Raw genomic sequence first — 21,322 nt, forward strand, 5'->3', positions numbered from 1 at the left:
AAAAAAAAAAAATCAATGGTGAGGAGAGCCGTAGCTACAGTTAAACAGGCTGAGGTCGTGACCCCATGTAGTTTGTTGTGGAATCTCGAAATTTCAAGGGATCTTGCTGTGGAATTCCCATGCTACAAGCTAGCTTCAAAGGCCCATTTCCAGCATTTAAGTGTTGCCACTTAGACCACCCAAAAAGATTCCACTCCATGGCTGTTAGAATGTGATCATGGGGAAATTCCTTTAGGTGTTCAGGTGAGGACATTTCAATGGAAGAGTTAAGAAACGGCCGGAATTGGTTTCTGGTTGAAACGCGCTGGATTTCTGAACCAAATGACACCAATTTGTAGATTTTGATTGAGCCTGTAATGGGCCAGACTTATTAACATTCTGCTCAGTAGATCTTTCCGAGGGTCACTGCTTAATTTTAGCATCCAGTGGAGCAGAATGAACAGGTTCATTCATTCCATACTTGGTGCCAATAGACTGCATCTTTAATGCATTTATGCCGGTGGATATTCACTGTAGTGTTAGCATTTCCTGCCTATTCTACGTTCTTCTTGTTTTTACTGTACAACTTGAAAAGCCTGTTCCTGACACGATCGGATGCTCTGTATTGATTACTGACGGGGCAAAAGATGCCGAACGAGCGGAAGAAAGCATTTCGTAGTGAGTGTCGGCGATTTGACTGAGAGGATGTGAATCCTTCTAGCTTTCAGCCGTGTAGCCTCTTCTCACACTGTTTCAGGTTCCAGCTTCACTGATTGTACTGGGCGTGGAGATGCAGTGACGTGACTATGCACTGGAACGCCGCTTCATTCTGAACAGGCATAAAGATCCAAAACGATGAGTTCAGGTTGACCAAACTCTGTATTACCAGCCTTGTGGGGACACTCAGCACATGGGGAAAATGAAGGCTTCACTCTTTATGTTCGCGTTCATTCCATTGATTGATCTCTGTTGAAATAAAGCGCCCGTGTATTACGTCTTCTGCATGATTTGCCTCTCGTAACATCTGTCGTCCTCCTTGTTAAGATGCGGTCGCCCCTGTGATTTTTACACCCCACGTTTGTGCACTGTTTTGTAAGTCAATGGCTGTAGATGTTTGCCTGTTATTGATGTATATTCACTTTGAATCATTGTTTAGACATTCCATTCTGAGCTCCTGCTTTGCTTTTTGGACCAATTACCCTTGGCCAAAACAAGAAGAAAATAGGGAATAAAATGCTGTTGTCTTCCAAGAAGATTGTGAAAAGTGATTTATGGGTTAAGCAAATAAAAAGGAGTTGAATCTATCTGTGTGGATGCTTTGATTCATTCTCACTAACTGTTTTGTGTTGGGAATCCACAATTGAATGGGGAATGTTACAGAAGAGTGTGGGGACATTATTTTTTTAAATTTGCAAGTCAGCAAATTCTGTGATAAGCCAGTGCCATGCTCTGGATCTGCTGCTACAGTACAACGCATTGCATGTGAGCAACACTGGCATAACAAGATGTTCTGATTCATGAGGAAGCAGAATCTCTGAAAATTTGCACACAGACTGTTCTCGGTCTAAATTCAAATACATGACCTAGTTTTATTTTGGTCTTTCATGAAGCGAATCTGTATAAAGCCGCTTCATAAATCAGAAACTCTTCAGACCCTTTGTGTTGAAGAACTGGACCGAGTAAAGAGGACAACATAGTTTAAAGAACATTGATATCCACTGCTGAGCTCCGTGCGAGTTGTTGTGTAGTTGCAGTACGTCACTTCTCCTTTAGGGGGCGCCGTTTCAGCATAATACATTGCCGCTCTGAAGAGGAAGGAGAAACGAAGAAAAAAAAAAGCAGTTGTCAAGGCAACGAGAGGAAGCAGGAAATGCGCAAATTATTATCAAAATATAGGCCTAAAACGCAGGATACCGCTTACAAGTTATCTTTGTTTAGCAAATAAATCATTGTGGTTGATGGACACGATCTTGACTTCATTGTTGACATCAGCCCGTGATATGATGAGTGTGTTTTCTTCCAGCCTACATTTGTGTCAGTAATCTTCCAAATATGTTTTTCTATAGGTACAAACAGGTGAGAATTTCTATGACTGTTGTTTGTATGCAACTGATATCATAACTCACGCTATTTAATTCCACTGGACTTATCATAGTGGCTTAAAAATGTGTTATATTTGGTCAGATGATAGAAAATTGCCTGTTTGTTCGATCACAACAGATTTGAATTTTTTTGAAAATAAAGAAATGGTCTTGACTTAATGATTTTAAACTCTGCGTATATTATGTATCACAAACATATTAAGAGTAAAGATAAGACTTTATTGTCTGTTTACACTGATGACACAATGTAACGGCAGGCTTTTAGCTTTGAAAATATTCCCGGAAGTTTTGCTACAACTTGGCTCTTGTTGAATCTTCTGGCTCAAAGGAGGAAGCTCTGAAATTTGACAGATAACTGCTGAGGTAACGTAAGTTATATATTACAGACGCTAATGTGAGAAGGATAGCCTTGACTGAGCTGATATTTGCGTTACTGACATCCATATTTTAGCTCTTGCTGCTGCTTGTGTGACTAACGAGCAGCATCTTCACCTTCTAGCTAGCTAAGCTAAGCTAGCTGACGCTTGTGTTTTCATACAAGACTATAACAAAACGTCAGCAGCTGGTTCGTGTAATCATATTAGCTTATTGCAGGGTGATAAAACGAGGCTCAGATCTCGGTTTCGTAATGTTTTACCTCTGCATTCTTTTTTTTTTTAATTGGCTGCCATAGATTTAGCTGTCACAGCTTAGTGTTTTACGTTTTCTAAAGACAGCAGCAGGTGCAGCCTCACTTTTAGTCTGAAGGAACTTTGCTCAGGACGCTCACTTGTTCAAAAAGGATCCCTTTGGATCGTGTCTTCCACCTTGTCCGCATTAGCGACCCCCAAGGAACAGTTTTTCATTCAAAAGTGAGAAGTTTTGGAGTGCTCGTCAGCACAGTGTACACAGTTAAAGCAGATGGTTGTTCATTTTAAAGCCATCATTGAAATAGACACCATTATGTTTCTATTTATACAGAAAGAAGAGAAACCTCATGCACATGTCTACATGTCTGTTTATATATTGTTTGATTTACTCATGTCATGACCTATCTCTGACATGTTTTTCTTTACCTTTACATTCTCATTAGAACTACTTCCTTGTGACAATATGACCAAATTCTACTGAGAACTATGGGCTTTTCAGTGTAATAAATCATATTAGATTCTAAAAAGTGTTTAAAGAATGCACATGAGCTGTTGGATAGTCTGTTCCAGAAAGCTGGCTTGAGTTAGTTAATTCTGATGTGAAGAAAGTGTGAATAAGAGGGTCGTGCTACAAGAGAGTTTGAGTTTTTGAACATGTGTTGCCTGTAGCCTTTGTTGGCGTTAGTCGTATTTTGCATGGGTGTGTTTGCAAACACTGAATACGTATTAAAATGCTGTTGTGTGTGGTTCTTAAAATCACAAACCCAATATCCCGAAAGGTTGGGAATAGGGTTTACTAAGATGCAACAAAAACGTATGTCTGCAATTTGGTAATGTTGTTCAATTTTTATTTAGTGGAAAAAAGTACAGTCAACTATAGTCGGCGTGTTTATGGACCAGCATTCCTCCTGTGAAAGAATATAAACAAATCTAGAATTGGATGCCAGCAAAACATAACCCCTTACTTTAGGGAAAAAGAGCCGAGACATGGACTCATTTGACCACAGAACGCATGTCCTCCGTCTTTCCGTCCATCCGAGATGGGCTCGTAATGGGAGAACTCTGCTGTGTTTGAACAGCTGGCGTGTGGCTTCCTCTGTGTGCAGTATAGTTTCAGGTTATATTTCTGGACGCTAGATGCTGTGTTGAATGAAAATGTTTTTCCAAGGTGCTTGGACGTGTCTCGAAACATCCGACGGCGCATTTCAGTCCTTGGACGTTCTGTACTGAGATCTCCTCAGACTTCCTGAATCTTGCCACATTGTCCTCGCTTGCATTGATGTATATTATTTTGAGCTTATTGGTGATGCTCCGTTCTCCTTTGGTGGATGTTCCTTTTATACCCAATCGTGACACCCTGGCCTGTCCCCACTTTATCTGCTGATTGTAGAATCCTCAAGAACGATTTTACTTGTGTATTCTAGAAGCTTCTCGGTCCCCCCCCCCATATTTTTGTGTGGTGCTGGCATCAAATTCAAGCTTTGTTGATATTCTCTAAATAAAATAATGTATTTACAGGCAAACTGCATCTTAAGTGTTTGATCTATATTTTTGTCCTCAGTTTACTCCTGCATATTGTTATGTTAGGTTACAGCTCATAAATTACGTTTAAATCCAAATGTTATGTAGAGTTGTATATTCCTGTTGCATCATCCACTGAGGGAGATTTATTTAAAGCTATTTACCTATTTCTATGGTGAAACATGGTGTCAAAGATGAACTGATTTAACCATCTCAGAGGTCAGGATTAGACTCTGAGTTGATCAAGCCTACTTTCTGAATCAGAGCCCAGCTCGATTAACTGTGCTTTTTTTTCCAGTGCCACATATTTAAAGCTGCATGTAAAGATGAGCGTCCCAGACTACCTGCAATGTGCCGAGGACCACCAGACGGTGCTCGTGGTGGTCCAGCCGGTCGGGATCGTGCCCGAGGACCAGTTCTTCAAGATCTACAAGCGCATCGCCAGCGTGAGCCAGCTGAGCATCAGAGACTCCCAGCGCCTCCTCTACATCCGCTACCGTCACCACTACCTGCCCGAAAACAACGAGTGGGGCGACTTCCAGACACACCGCAAAGTGGTCGGTCTCATTTCCATCACCACCTGCAGCTCGTCCAAGGACTGGCCCCAGACGGCCGAGCGCTTCCACGGGCAGAAGGAGGTGTACAGCTCCACGCTGTACGACTCGCGGCTGCTGGTGTTTGAGCTCCAAGGCGACATCACAGAGCAGCAGCGCACAGACGTGGCCTTCTACCCCAGCTTTGAAGAGTGCTCTGATGTGGAGAGGAGAGTGGAGGACTTTGTGGAGTCCATATTTATTGTTCTAGAGTCCAAGCGGCTCGACCGAGCCACGGATAAGTCTGGTGACAAGATCCCGCTGCTCTGTGTGCCCTTTGAGAAGAAGGACTTTGTGGGTTTGGACACTGACAGCAGGTGAGTTGTTACCTCTTCTTGTTTAAACATTACAAGAGTTGAGTCTTTTTAACCGTAATCCCTGATAGGGGACATTTATGTCCACTTGGGGTGTACTTTCTCCTCTAATTTCACACTGTAGATAGTGATACTCATCATATTTGGTCCAGTTGTGCATTTTTGACTATTTTTTCGAATTTCAAACGCACATCATATACAATGCAATTTTTCATTGTGTAGAAAAAAAACTCCTTAATTTCTGAAAAGGGACATTTTTTTCCCCTTTTAAAACGACCTAAAAACCTCACGTATTAATATTTTTTCCCACTTTTTTTTACATAAATCTTTTATTCCACTTCAGTTCTGATCATAACTACCAAGTTTTCAATTATTTTCAAAAAAATTAACCCTTTAGATGCCAATTTGAACTTTTTAGCCCAAATTTGAAGCCTTTAGGTGCCAGTATTTTCAAAATATGGAATGCAAAGTGGAATTATTGAGTAGGGATAATTAGGGTCTGGGATATGTCAATGATTAGCAACAACATTGATTTTTAGGGATTTTTAATTTTTTTGTTATGCCTGATTTAAAAAACAAAACAAACAAAAAAACTCCTTAATTTCTGAAAAGGGACATTTATGTCCCCTTCTAAAATGATCCCCAAAATACCATTTGTTAATATTTTTTTCCACTTTGTTTTTCAGAAATCTTTTTCAGAAAAATATTAACACGTGATGTTTTTAGGTCGTTTTAAAAGGGGACAAAAATGTCCCTTTTCAGAAATTAAGTTGTGTTTTAAATCAGGTATGAGGGTTAAGAGATACTCAAATGTTTTCAGCAGTCCGTAAAAACTGTACTTAATGCAAGATTCTGTGTGTTGGTTTGTGTTGAGTTGCTTGTTTCATGTCAGCCTCGCCTGATATTTTTTGTTTGTTTTTGTTTGATTGCTGTTGCTTTATTTGTCTTTCTTCTTTTTTTTCTTTCATACTGTCCTGTGAGTTTATTGTTGGGTGTGAAAAGGTGAGATGTTAGAGGCATAAGTTAGTTAACCCCGTCCTGATCCCATCAGCTTTAGCTCTGCCCCGAACGACTCTGTGCTGTTCTTCATTTGTTCATGACTCCAAGCCAAACTCAAGGCTCCTTCACAAGTTTCAATATATGCGCACAATGTGCGTCATGACTGATTCCTCAACCAAAACACAGATAACAAAAAACAACAACCTGAAGCCTAGATGACAAAGTAATTGAGGCTTAACTCTTTAAACTACAGGGATTAATTAGTGTGGAGCCAGGCGGCCTAAAAATATCTGATATCCTTATTTTTTTTGTTTCCTTCTTTAAAACAACAAATAACAAGGGAATTATCAAAACAAGTGTAGCCTTTCTTTTTTTGGGGGCTTTTTATACCATTATTATATAGAACAGTTTGGAGAGACAGGAAGCAGGGGGCAGAGAGAGGGGGAATAACACGCAGCAAAGGGCCGTCCGATGCGGGACTCGAACCGGGGCCAGCTGCAGCGAGGACTATAGCCTCTTGTACATGGGGTGTCCGCTGTACCCTCTACGCCACAGATCGCCCCAAGTGTAGCTTTTCTTTACAATTAATTGAACGGAAGCGAAAACTTCCTTTTGAGTTGAAAGTGCATCCGAACACAAGCCCGCTTTGCCGTCGTAAACAACACTGAGAACTTCAGTGTCTCCGTTTCCAGAGATCCAACCTTTTCCCAAACCTTAGAAAATGTATCTGGATCTTTGGCAGATAAAAGACTTCTACACTGTAGAAGTTAAAGAGACAATCGATTTTCCTTAAAAAAAAAAAAAAAAAAAATTATATATGTCAATTTGATATATTTGATATATATACTGATCACATTCGTCAGTGATGGCGTTTTGATGAGGGCTCATTTCAGCGAGTTAGTCCACTCGGCGATATTTCCGTCGTCTGTAATTAGTTTTTTCACGCGGGACAAAATTAATTCAAACCAGTGTTGCATGTTACGGTCTTGTGAAGGAGGAGCTGGTGATTTGGACTGGCTGTTTGGGATTGGGAGGGCACAGTTTGGATTTTTATGTTTGGGTGAGCAACACATTGGCCTCACGGTGGTTCTCATATCTTTATTTATGAGAACATGCATCACATTCCAGCTTGGCCCAGCGCTGCACAAACCTTTGAATAACAAGAACTTGATAGTGGCTTCTGCGTCCCGTCTGGTTCTACCTGATGTACTTAATTCTCCATCAGCAGCCTCCTCTTTTCTGTTTCATTCTGATCGAACAAACGAAGTACCTCTGAGCAGTAATATACATTTTGCAGCTGTTTAAGTAGATATTTAAGAAACTTCTGTCCATGACTTCATTTCACCTTGAGTCCTTGATCCCCCGCTGATCCACTTTATGTCTTCCCTTGACCTTCCCAGCCTTTCGAGGGCTCACATGTCTTGCACAATAATTGCATTGAGGGACAATGCAGTTCCGTTTCCGACTCCCTCTTCTGTCCTATTGTGCAAGACTGATGGGTCATAGGACAGCTCATTTCTAGTCTTGTTGTTCTCTCTCGCTTCTGCTCTCCCAGCCTGTTTGTCCCCTTTGTAGCTGACTGATATGCGTCCTCTCCCGGTCCCCTCCTGGTAAAAGCTGTCAGAGCCTCCACTCCACAAACTGACAAAAATGTATTTCAAGAGCCAAAAAAAACTCATGAATTTTACTGCAGCCACCTCATTCGTCCTGCTGTTGTCTGAGGAAGCTTTTTTTTTTTCCTTCTACCCGCTGCTTTCTCGACAGGCATTACAAGAAGCGCTGCCAGGGACGGATGAGGAAGCATGTTGGAGACTTGTGTCTGCAGGCCGGCATGCTGCAGGACGCCCTGGTCCACTATCACATGGCCGTGGAACTGCTCAGGGGAGTTAATGACTTCCTCTGGCTTGGTGGTAAGCCTTACGTAATCCTAATCATTCTTTTTGAACAAAAAGAAGAAAGAAAAAAATATTTTGTTTTGTTCTATGTGGTCATCCAGCAATTTCTGTGTCCTTGCACTTGTATCAAGCAGCTGTACCAATGGATTTACTGGACAATTATAGGATGATGCGGAAGATTTAAAGAGCAGGTGGACCACTTACTGATATTAAAATGCCTCCATCATGTTGATTACTTTGAAATTTTATGTTTATCAGATAAAGTACAATTTATTAACAATTACAAATGCAACATGAAATTACAGAGCTCAAAAGAACATTTCTTTGCCATTTTAATGTTTACATTTGCTCTAGCCCTGAACCAAATACAGTCATGTGAAAAAAAACAAGATCAGTTATAAGGTTGTATGTATCGGAACATGATTTAAAAATCATCTGGTCCTGAAAAGGTCTTTAAAACGAGGTAAATACAGACTTCACAATGCCAAGGAGGAAAGACCTCAGCAATTGTCTTAGAGAAGCAACTGTTGCCGCCCGTCAATCTATGAAAGCTGATAAGAAAATTTCCAAACTATTCGGAGTCCATCATTCTACAGAGAGAAATATTATTCGTCCTCCCGGGAGTGGACGTCCCAACAAGTTCACCCCAAGGTCAGAGTCAGACTGTGCAATGATCAGAGAAAATGCAAAAAAGAGCTACATCTCAGACTCTACGGGCCTCAGTTAGCATGTCAAATGTTAAAGTTCATGACAGTACGATTAGATAAAGACTGAACAAGTATGGTTTGTTTGGAAGGGCTGCAGGAGGAAGGCTCCTCTCTTTTAAAAGAACATGGCAGCACAGCTTAGGTTGATAAAGTTGCATCTGAACAAACCACAAGACTTCTGGAACAATGTCCTTTGGACAGACCAGACCAAAGTGGAGATGTTTGGTCATAATTAGGGCTGGGCAACGATTAAAATTTTTAATCTAATTAATCGCGATTAATCGCATTTGTACGCAGAATCCAAAAATGAATCCAAAGTAGTGTATAGCTTTTAGCATTTAGCTTTATTTTAAATGTGCTGCCATATGAATGAAAGTGCCATAACATTTGTTGTGCAAACACACTTTTAACATCAGCATCTTTCTGTAGTTTTTATGTAGAAGCCTCGCTCCACTGTCTGTTTCCTTGAATGACTTGCTGCTATCAGTTGTGTGTTTTGCCTTTAAGTGATATTTTAGACTGGAACTACTACGCTGAGAAGACAATTCAACTCGGCAGTGTTTACAGATGACTTTGGTTCTGTTGACTCCGCCGTCTGGAAGAACTTTAACATGAAAATGGCCGAGTAAAAGTTCCGTACCCTTCTCCATGTTTGGTGGATCCGCCGATTACTTTCTTTTCCGGTTCCACAGCAGACAGCAGCAGACTTTTACAAAATAAAAGCCTGTGAGCAGCAGACTTTTACAAAATAAAAGCCTGTGAGCAGCAGACTTTTACAAAATAAAAGCCTGTGAGCAACAGACTTTTACAGAATAAAAGCCTGTGAGCAACAGACTTTTACAGAATAAAAGCCTGTGAGCAACAGACTTTTACAAAATAAAAGCCTGTGAGCAACAGACTTTTACAATAATAAAAAAAAAAATAATAAAACATGGGTGGTCCGTGGCGTAGTGGGTTGAGCAGGCGCCCCATGTACTGAGTCCTCGCTGCAGCTGGCCCCGGTTCGGGTCCTGTATCGGATGGCCCTGTGCTGCGTGTTGTTCCCCCTCTCTCTGCCCCCTGCTTCCTGTCTCTCTGAACTTTCCTTTCCATTAAAGGCACAAAAGCCCCCCCATAATGTGCGATTAAAATATTTATCGGCGGTAAATAATTAACGAGTTAACGCGATAATAACGAGTTAACTCGCCCAGCCCAAACATCATACAGGCTGTCATGCGCGGTGGGGGGCACAGTCCATCAAGGTGTTGCAGTGGTCCAGTCAAAGTTCAGACTGCGACCTGATCGAGCGTTTGCAGTCGCTGCCCTGAAATTATGGAACAGCTTGCCTCTTTATATTAAATCTGCCGCCACGGTTTAGCAATTCAAATAATTACTAAATGTAAATGTATTTTATTTATACACCCCTTTACAAACAATCATTACGATGTACCAAAGTGCTTTACAGTTGGTAATAAATAAAGAAAAGAATAAGTAAAAACAAATAAAAACAATAAAAGAACAGTGAAAGCAATAACATACAACAAAATACTACTGGGTATTAAAAGCAATCCTAAACTAAATAAGTAGATTTTTAGCCTAGATTTAAAGAGGGAGACTGAAGACCCATCTCTTTTCCTCAGCCTTCCTTTGAGTTGAGCAGTTTGATTTTCTCAGCAGATTTGACGGTAATTCTTCGTGACGTATTATTTCTGCTTGTTTTGTTTTTATTCTGTGAGGCACTGTGGTCCATGGTCCACCGTGGTATGCTGCAAACCTTCAGTGAGCTGAAGCAACACTAAAAACGAGGGAAACATAATTCCACCATAACAACATGAGAGGCTGATGACGTCACACGGAAAAGTTATTCTGTTTATCTCTTTAAGACTTGTTAAGGACCAAAAATAAAGTGCTGTTGCCAAAAAAATGTTTGGTATCGGGGTTCCTTCCTCACATGACTGTTGACTTACCGTGAAGGCAGCCTGCTCTGCAGATTAGCAAGCTTACGCTTTTGTTTACCAGCCTCTAGAAAAATGATGAAAAATGTGCCCCGCATCCTGATTAGCCAGTGCAGTTTACCTACAAAATGGCTAATTATCGATGAATCAGTATAGTTTTCATTCAGCAAATCCTTGTACATAGCTGTACTGGCATGCTGCGGGGGGAGACAGCAGACCGTGTTTCAGGCTCTTTTAAAAACCAAAGAGACGACAGGTGAATAAAACATGAGCCAAGCAGGGATGGAGAGTCCATTTTGTTACTGCCGTGTTTCTGTTTGCAGCTGCGTTGGAGGGCTTATGTTCCGCCTCTGTGATATTCCACTATCCCGGAGGCACGGCAGGGAAGACCGCCGGACGCAAACCGAGCATCTCTCAGCAAGCAGATGCGGGAAAACGCCACAGACCAGGTGAGTATATCAGTCTAACAGGAACGCGGGCCTCTGTGAGTGTGTGTGTGTGTGTGTGTGTGTGCTGACTGGAAGCGCAGACGCTGTCCAGCTTTGCTCGGCTGAGCTGCTCAGTTTGTGTGCATAGTTGAAACTTTTAGCTTTCTCAACTGCTGAAGCTTTTGCAATTTATCCTGTTGACTTCATACTTAAACTTAACAATAGCCGCATTCGCACTGTAGGAACCTTTGGCAGTTCCTATAACCTTTTCAGGAACGGGGCCGTTTTTCCCCGCATTCGCACATACAGGAACTCGGGACCATCTCCCTCAGTTCCTGGAACCATTTCAGCTCATTCTCCTCAGCTGGGTCTGTTCTGGTTCTATAGGAACACATCTGACGGAGGTGTTTGGTGGTCGGTAGCTCCGCCCGTTGTCATGTTGTCACGGCTGAAATGTTTCCTCATACGACACGGACACAACCGGCGCGTGTTTAATAAGTTAAACTTACACGTCGTCTCCTTTGTCTGCGGCGCTCTGCTCTCCTTCCTTCATGAAATGAAAAAGTATCGCCTGCGCTCGATCCTGACTCTCTCTCTGAGCTCTTCCAGCCTCGATGTTAGACGCCTGATGTGATCGTTCATGATTAATATCACCATCATGCAGACCATGAACACGGTGGCCTCCCCGCTCTCCATGTTAGCTTCTTTGTGGTGTTTTTTTCCTCTCTCCTTACTTTTAGCGGGTTTTGTTTTGTTTTGTTTTGTTTTGTGGTTGAGTGTGGCTCTACAGTAACACGTCACTGTCGCAGACGGTTGCGTCCCATCAGTCCCGACCTGGTCCGGACTCATGTGCAAATGCAGACTGAAACAGTTCCCCCGGAGAAGGGCAGTCATTAGAACGAAATTCGAGGAACGGTGTTCTTAGAACGGCCCTGTCCGAATGCGGCTAATGTGAACATTGTAACATGCTGCTAACATACAATATAAATGCTGCTTTGTGTGCTTCTGCTCATGTAATCGACTCTGCTTCAAACTGATGAATAGGAACTGCAGCACACTGCCTCGGTTTTCATATTCAAGCTTGTGCTTGGTAACTGATTGCTTTGTTCGTGATTAATTGTTAATGAAAATGATGTGTGTGTTTGTACAACATTATGTAGCAAGGTTCAAAAGAAAAACAGCCCGTAGCATTCCCTTTGACTTTCGTTTCATTGAGGGCAGCGTGAACCCAACATATTTTAGGTTTCGTGTCAACGGCTTCATCTTATTTAACGGACGTCCATTTATACAATTTCGGGCTTCCGGGCATGTTGCAAAAAAGTTTTTTAAATTTAGGAGTGATTTAGTGAAAAATGACGAGGTAAAAAAAGAAAAGAAAAAGAAAATCGGACTCATGATTGCGATCAGTTCAGCAGGATTCATTAAAAGCTGAGTATTTAGAGTTGGAAAGATGTTCACCAGTTAGTGTGTGTGTGTGAGGAAATACCTCAGGTGTTTGAAAACAATGTTTCTGAAAGGAAGATTGGAAGGGATTTGCATATTTTTTGCAGAATATCATTCAACCATTTAAGGAATCTGTGGGGATTTCAATGTATTAAGGGTGAAGGCGCAAAAACCTAAGCTGGACTTATGTTATCTTCAACCATTCAGACAGTAATGCATTAGGAACCCTCATTCATCAATAGCTGATATAAGAACACGGCCAGGATATTACTGAGGCAAACCTGTGTCAAGCTCTACAATACAGAGTTGGATTCACAAATGCCCCTTAAAACCGAGCAGGAAAGAAGCCTTTTGCCAACCCTGTCCGGAAGGAGTATTGACTTCCCGGGACTCTGTGGTCAGACCGATCAGTATTCAGGATCTTTTTCTGGTTTTGTTTGAAGAAATGGATGCTGTTTGCTGCGAAACCAAAAAAAACAAACCCAAAAAGGATTAAAGTCAGGCTAGGAGATGGTATGAGGTTGTATCCCTTGGCACGGTTACGACCCCATAAAGCGGACGGATCGTCCCATTTCTTATTTCAGCTGAATGATGCTCCATTCGCTACACCCCGTCAGCTGAAGGTTGAAACTCTTTGGCTCTTTTCTTTTTCGCTTTGCTGTTGACATCAAATATCACTTGGCTTAACAATTTTCATGGCATAGTCACGGCGGCTAAAATAGCGGCTAAAATCGACCCGCTAGCCTCTCTGTAGGAGGAGCACTACTGATGGAAAATTCATTACATACGGAGAATTACTATTCATGGAATTCCACTAGAAAAGGGACCTTGGACTCCAATCAATCTGTTTGACTCCCTGAAGGAGGCTAGCAAGAAGTCGGTATGACTGTGCCATGAAAATAAAAACGCTTTGAATCATTTTTTGAAGAGCGCGTCTTCAGGCGTATGCTACCTTATCCAAAGAGCACCTCAAATGAATATCAGGATGAATCCAGGAAGCCATTTTTTTTTTTTTTAAAGCACCATTACTACAGCACAGGTTAAACAACCAAACATCAGTGGAGTATTTCCCATATAACCAACAATTCTTAATGTTGGCTGCTAAAACCGTAAATAAAACAAAGTGAAACGGAGCAACAAAGAAGCCCAAAGAAGAGTTTATGGGCCCAATGCGTGTCAAAGGAATTATGAAAAGAGTTCTCAGTGCTCTTATTAACCGGCCAGCAGCCATCATGTTATGTTCTGCAGCCTGTGTGTTAATAGTCTGGGTTGCAACAACGCTGTTTCTAAGAGAGGGATCGGTAGTTTACCGGCTGTCCGGGGTTCAGCTGCAGACAACGGGAATGTCAGTATTTGAGAATGCTCATGTTTTTCTATTAGTTTTGGTCTCTGTTTTGAGCTCTTAGGCTATTTGCCGTATGCTCTCTCATACTTTAAAAGAGGCTGACCCTGAGGAAGAGGGGTGGCGTGAAGTCCAGCCAGTCGTTCTGCGCTGCTAAAACGACCCGCTTGAATAGAGGTTTCAATTAATGGAAGAAAAAAGGGTTACATGCCGCCATTCCGACACTTTTTTCCTCCCAGTGTCGGTTTGGCGGTATGCTTTATTTTTTTAAAAACATCCCTCCATTCCGACAATTCCTCTAATAGCCTATTAAAGCCTTTTTATTTTATTTTAGAGAAACTCCACAACCTTGCAAACCAACTATAATAAATTATTATCAAAATCCTCTGAAATTTCAAATATCAAAATACAGGTATTAATGTAAACCGGGCGAGTCTGAAACATGTCAGATGAAGCAGAAATACAGTGTCAGTGACCTGTCACAGCAGCCAGCTGGAGCTCTCCACAGAGCCCATGAGTCTTTAGCACGCTGGCATCATATGCAACATTAATAATTGCAATTACAGACACCAATGACAGCTCACCTGTGTCGGACGTCCCGGTGCTGCAAATAAAACCAATTTCATATATCAGGCTACCCAAAACGTATTATTATTAGTTTTATTAGTTTTAAATCAATAAGTGAACACTGTCTGTCTGTTTGTCGCTCCTTTTTGTGTAATAAACTATTTGAATATCATTAATTTGCTTTTTGAGTGCGTTTTGAAAATGACCCATGACATTATCAGGATCTGATGGTATCCGACACACCTACATAACAGCTGTTACAGGCACAAACCAGATTTGAATTGAATTGAATTGAATTGAAAATACTTTATTTATCCCTTGTGGGAAATTCTTTTGCCACAGCGCTCCAGTGCACAAATTACAAGATTAAATGTAACAATTTATAGTGAAATAGTAACAACACAGCCCATATGGATGGATCCTGAGTGCCATCATCTTTTATTTTTATTTTTAGAATCTGAATTAAGCCCACATCCACCTGATCCTCCCCTCTGACTGTAGATTTGACCCTTAAATTATCATTCAGTATCAGTTTAATATCGTTCAAACATCACAAATTTTGGAGAACAACAGGCAGAGAGAGAGGGGGAGAGGCTTTAATTAAGCTTTTAAAGACTGTATCACATCTGTACACAGGTCTTAAAACATGTAAAATGCATGAACAGATAGAAGGGACTCACCTGTTGAGTAATGCACATTTTCTGGAAAGCCTTGTCGGAATGGTGGGATGGGTGGTGCAACCCAGAAAAAGTGCCCCTGTGCCGTCGCTCTGCGTTCTTTTGACCAAAGCATGTCATAGACTTTTTATCTCGACCTCAGTAAATAGTGTCCGCTTGTGAAATGAGGGCAGAATATGTCTCCTTCAAAACATGCAGAGGAATGGGCCAAAAAACACCTGAAGTGCGTCATCAGGTGGTATCCTCTGTTGTGAGAAGCAATGGCAACATTACAAAGTAGTAGAAACTGTCCCAACTGCATTGTTGTGGTGCAGAGTTGATGTATATCAATAAATGAAATGAAGTTGATGACAGAAAACATAACATATCTTGGGTTCATACTTTCTGCAGTGGCATAAAGGGCAAAATAAACGTAAGAATGGTATTTTTTTTCAGATTTTTGACAATTTTTTCCCAGCTTCATGTCTGTGAATTAAAGCCAAAACATGAAATGTTTAACAGTAACATTGGCTGAATTGGCTCTATATGAATGAATTGGATTATTTTATAAATAATTACGATTACAATGAATTGAATTCCAATTGGCTTGAATTCGACTTTATTATTTAAGTGCCTTGTATTTGGCGCTATATAAATAAAAATTAATTGAAACAAGGAATAGAAGCATAAGAACAACAAAATAAAACATCTAAATATATTTCAGGTATGGGGAGAACAAGTTGAAAGTATATATTACGTAGTTTAGTGTGGAAACGGTGAACTGTGTCGGGTACAGTTGGACATGAAGTCAAACAGAGGAAATGAGATATGGTACTAATGCAGTTAGAGCAGCGGTTAGCAGGTAATGGCAGCAGTGCAATTATGGACGTAGCTTTTTCTTCATCTAAAGCTATAATCGCCTGTGTAATTGTCTCTAAAATGACTAAAGACCTGTTTCTGTGCAAATAACTCTGTTCCTTTTATATTTTCTTCGACGCTTTGCATTAATGTAACTGTACCAGCTACATGCTAACAGTCTATAATAGCTCTTTGCTTGTAGTTCATAGCAACACAGCAGCAGCCCTAAGCAGGCTGTGGGGACTAACTCTGCTAACATTGCGCCTTGCGTCATGGAGTGAATCTGCATTCTCTCTCTTTGTCTGTAGGGGCTCAGGAGGTTCTCATTGACCCAGGTATGGAATGTCTAACCAACGTAACGCTTCCAGACGCCAGTTTTCCTGTTTGCTTGTGGTCACATGAGCCCTGTTGTCATCATCACCTTGATTTATATCTATTTTATTTTGAAAAATAACTGTCTTTTTTTCCCCTCCTTCCTGTGCTTGAGTTTTTATCTTGTGTTGGTTTATTCTCACCATGTGTATACACACACACATTATGATTATCTTGTTGTTCTCACAGCCACACTTTTTAAGATCAAACATTTAAATGGCCAATCTCAGCTACTTTCATCTCTAATTGATTATTCTAACAAATCCCACCCTGTGCTTTATTATGAAAAAAATCACGTTTTAGTTTCCCCAAAGTCATTTTACAGTAAAGTGTAACCAGAATCTTTACTTCTTTGATTTATGTAACTGTCTCACATACTTTCACTTCCTGTTTTATAAGTACTCGCAGTTGCTTAACCTGACGCTATCGCAGACTAAAGAAAACAGCAGAAATGCTAGATTTGTTTATGTCTCTAACCTTGTGGAAATACGCTCCTCCTTTTGTAACTTTGGCGCCACATCATTTCCCCATTTGTCACGCTATTTGGTCAAGAAATAGTGCAATGCAGCATCTCAGTATTCGCACAAACACACCACACTGTTGCTATGGACACAGCCCCATTTCTAGGCAATGAGCTCTCAGTTAGATTTGGCTCAGACGCACCTTGCTGTTGCTTGTCAAAGGTTCCAGGTGTGTGTTTTTCTGTGGCTGGACATTCTTATCACTTTCACGGTGGCTCTGATATAAGATTCACATTTAGTTTAGTAGGAGTACACACACTGATTCTTACTTGCCATTTTCTGTTTTATCAGCTCTGTTTACATCTCATTCTCCGTTTTGATCCCCAACATTTGAACATTTTACTGTATTTGCTGTGTCTTGTTAAAGTTTTGACTGGTACTGCATGTTTGGGGAGCTAAAGAAGAATCTTCTAAATAGTCGGTGGTAGATTTAACTTCATGTTTGCTTTGATAGCAGATCGCACGGATGGGCAGTCATTTCAATATCTTGTACCAATCTTCTTCTGTCCCTTTTTGGGGTGCAGGTGCCCTCACGGCCAACGGCATCAGTGCAGACACCAGCGCTGAGATTGGACGAGCAAAGAACTGCCTGAGTCCTGAGGACATTATCGAGAAATACAAAGAGGCCATCTCCTACTATGGAAAGGTACTGACCTGACAATGATAAAAAATATATGAAAAGGTATTGAAAAAGCTAAAAAAAAATTAAAATAAAAAATGTATATACATGTGGAACAAGTGGAGACACACAGTAGGCAGCTGATGCATATCAATATATAGGACGTCCCCTCCTGAGCAGATCTATACGTGAAAATAGGGGTATCAGGGTATCTATCGGGCTTTTGAAGGTCTTAAGCATTGAATTTATTTTCATCAAAAATGCCTTCAAGGGTGTCAAGAATAGTTATTTCATATCCAGACCAGCTTAATAAACCCAGTCCTAATATTAGCACAAGAGCAGTGGGTGAAAAAGAGAGGTTGGTTAACAGTGGCTTGAACTGGATGACATAAAAAACACTGGTGAGGCTACAGAAACAGAACAGGCGGGACAGTCCGACAGCACCACAAAGTGCACAATTCATCAGGAAAAATCCCGTACAGAGCCAACAAATTCAATCCGTGCCAAAATGATCAGAATTTTAAAGGGGAACTCCGGGGCATTTGAAGCGCATTTCCATTGCTAGAGGTTGTCAAATACTGACAGTAGGACACAGACTGGTGTAAATCGGCGCTCCCTGTGCGGCGATTGCGCTGTTTGCGCAGCCTGTCATGCTAGCCAAATACGTGGTGGCTAGGGGCAAGCGCTAACCCTTCCACGTAAAACAACAACTTGCACACTGCAGAAACGTCACACCACTTTATAACCCATCCGACAATAAAGTCACAAGCCTTACCATCAAAACCATATGCATGGTTCTCACATTACTGGCATGGGGACGTTACAAAACAACTTTATAAACAGCATGTAACTCACCGGTTAGTTGTACGCTCGCGCATGTGAAAGCCCAAAAGAGTCGATGGACGATACTCCCATATACAAAACAATTATCTTCTCTAGAAAAACTGCGCTCAAGTATTTAAAACATTACAACAATATTACTGGGCATGTATTGTTGTAATGTTTTAAATACTTGAACGCAGTTTTTCTAGAGAAGATAATTGTTTTGTATATGGGAGTATAGTCCATTGACTCTTTTGGGCTTTCACATGCGCGCGCATACCAACAAGAGGTAAGTGACATGCTGTTTATAAAGTTGTTTTGTAACGTCCCCATGCCAGTAATGTGAGAACCATGCATATGGTTTTGATGGTAAGGCTTGTGACTTTATTGTCGGATGGTTTATAAAGTGGTGTGACGTTTCTGCAGTGTGCAAGTTGTTGTTTTACGTGGAAGGTTTAGCTCTTGCCCCTTAGCCACCACGTATTAGCCTCGCATGACAGGCTGTGCGAACAGCGCGATCTCCACACAGGGAGCGCAGATTTGCACCAGCCTGTGTCCTACTATCAGTATTTGACAACCTCTAGCAATGGGATTGCACTTCAAATGCCCCGGAGTTCCCCTTTAAGTGAATTTATAGCAGAAAATGGCGGCCCCGCACCTTTTCTACGATCTCCACTCCAGAATTCTAGCTGGAAGTCTTTGAAAGAAAGTTTCTATGGGATATACTCATATTTGTAGTTTGAGGGTTTTTTTGCTGTTTGTGATGGACAGTATCAAAATAAAATTGGGTCAAAATCACACCAGATAGTTGTCCTTTAAACCGTACATTTACTCTCTGATTTAGACTTCAGTCTCAGGGATCTGTACGTGTCGAAAAAGATTGACCGGAACAAACGTCCACACACCAGTTTCTTCTTTGTGGAACATTGTAGAGCTTCTGGACATCACTGCCCCTGGCTTTGATCTTTACGCATATCTTACAGCTCAAGCTGTCTCGCCAAAAATCTCAGATAAAGTTTCATTGGTTAGACAGTAGGGGTTGGACGATATGCTTGGGTCACGATTCGATTGTATCACGATTCTTGATAATTGCGATTCGATATAATCAGTAATTGCGATTTTCTTCCTCCTTAAAAAGACAAACAAGTTGAATCATACACTTCTAGAATGAATGTCGTTCCCATAAACAATGCACATCAGTCTGTGTCAGTCAGTCCAGCAGCTGACATTTATTTCAACTGAGACAAAAAGAGGCATTTTTTTAAAGTTTACAGTTACAAAATGAATTGAAATGTCCACACAGCACAAATGTGGGCTAGTTTTAACATAACTTAATGTGATGAATTGATGAAGTTTATCTGGACACGGATATGACGTAATATAATCGATAAAGCTTCCCTTGGCATAGCAAATGTGTTTAGCATAAACGGTATTCAGATTACAATTCTGCTGCCATAATGCTGGACAGGACAAGGGTTTAAAAAAATAAAATAAAAATAATCGATTCAGGGGAGAAAAATCGATTTTTAAAATCATCCCATAAAAAAATCGCGATATGTACATGAATCGATTTTTTTTCGCCCACCCCTATTAGACAGTCTAGTTCTTCAGGGGTCAGAGTAGAAATGGCTTTCTAGAGAACAGTTGTAACTGAAGTCATGCTTAACTTTCAGCCTGTTAGTACATTTGAAAAGGGTTGTTGACTCAATTCGTAAAATCTTAGGCTCATTTTATATATATTTTTTGGTTCTTGAAGTGGATTCACAATGCATAGTGAACTGAAGACTTGTTTTCTTACGCTAGCTGCTGTAAAGCTGTAGCCTGGGTGCCAGCCGAACTTAGCCCCGCCCATAAAAGTTTTGGTCGGGAAGTTCGGTCTGGCTCTGCTCAGTTGGGAAATCTCTATGCTCGACATCGAATCAGTCGACCCAATCAGATTGCCAGGGCGGGCTTTATACGATGATGGACAGATGATCAACAGGGACATTATCGACTACGTCACTAAAGAGCGCTTGGTTTGACTTCGTTTGAAACAAACATGGCTGCCGCTGGAGAGCTGGGGTGTGTAGATTCTGCCATCGAGTCTGTTCTACAGGATCTCCACATTGCATTCGTTTTGAAAGACGAACAGAGGAACGCGATAAAGGCTTTTATCGATAGAAAAGATGTTTTTGCCGTCCTTCCTACAACAAGTGTGTGTCGCTTAATCTATGTCACATACTACGTTGCTCTGATTGGTTGTAGGTCTATCCAATTGAGCGAAGAGGCATTTTTTCTCCTGGTTCGGTTGAAACACGCCCCATACTCAAAACTCTATCCAGCGGTATCAGACTCACATTCTGACTAGAGTCGTGAGTCTGATGTTAGTCAGGCTAGTAAAGCTGCATCTCATCAGTTATTCCTGGTTTAATATGCAAATGAAAATTCTTAAAATAAACTTCAGGCTTCTTGAGCGTTGTTCTGGAGGATTTACAGCACTGTAAGAATCGGGGGTTCTACAATGCTTCAGGCCTGGACCTGGACCTCTCAGCTGAAGTCTTCTCTTTTACTTTCTCTAGTTTTTAAGGGGAGCCTACAGTTCCTCGGTGAGAGCCATCATCCAGCTTTGGACTCCAATCACCTCGTCCTTTTTCTTAATGGCCAGCTCCAGCTCGTCACACTTGGCTCTTGGCTAAATGGCCTCCTGCCTCTCCAAGACTTCCTTCAGCGCCTTCCATCTGTTTTTATAAGCAGTTCTCATCTTTTCATCCTGCTCCTGCCAGGCAGCTCTGGCTCCATCATGTTGCTCATGCCACTGAGCTCAGATCATTTCAGTCTCTTCGACACGAGCACAGACTTTCTTAAAAGACGCCTGCTCCTGCTGCGAGGTTCTCGAGCTCCGATGTGCAGAGGTCCTGCTCAGAGTGGAGGCCATATGCATCTAGAATCCTGTGCAGGCTGTTTTCTTTTTTTTTTTTTTGGTCCCAGCTCATTCTGTGGCAGCTGTACCTCTGTTTCTTCAGCCTTATGGGGATATTTTCA

The 21,322-nt window shown here is 41.3% G+C and overlaps 1 protein-coding gene across 2 annotated transcripts in view; it reads left to right on the forward strand.

Moving 5' to 3' along the window:
• Positions 1 to 2,384: 2,384 nt before the first annotated feature.
• trappc9 (trafficking protein particle complex subunit 9) overlaps positions 2,385 to 21,322 on the forward strand; it is a 242,679-nt gene continuing 223,741 nt past the window's right edge. The window contains exons 1-6 of one of the 2 annotated variants that reach the window (XM_075449744.1): positions 2,385 to 2,449; positions 4,546 to 5,141; positions 7,902 to 8,047; positions 10,997 to 11,122; positions 16,276 to 16,302; positions 17,385 to 17,506. In XM_075449744.1, coding sequence (XP_075305859.1) covers positions 4,558 to 5,141; positions 7,902 to 8,047; positions 10,997 to 11,122; positions 16,276 to 16,302; positions 17,385 to 17,506 — 1,005 coding nt within the window. In that variant the 5' untranslated portion in view covers positions 2,385 to 2,449; positions 4,546 to 4,557. The remainder of the gene's footprint in view (positions 2,450 to 4,545; positions 5,142 to 7,901; positions 8,048 to 10,996; positions 11,123 to 16,275; positions 16,303 to 17,384; positions 17,507 to 21,322) is intronic. The other variant, XM_075449745.1, reaches the window with a different exon arrangement.

This window comes from Odontesthes bonariensis, chromosome 18 (genome assembly GCF_027942865.1).
Source record: "Odontesthes bonariensis isolate fOdoBon6 chromosome 18, fOdoBon6.hap1, whole genome shotgun sequence".
NCBI lineage: Eukaryota > Metazoa > Chordata > Actinopteri > Atheriniformes > Atherinopsidae > Odontesthes > Odontesthes bonariensis.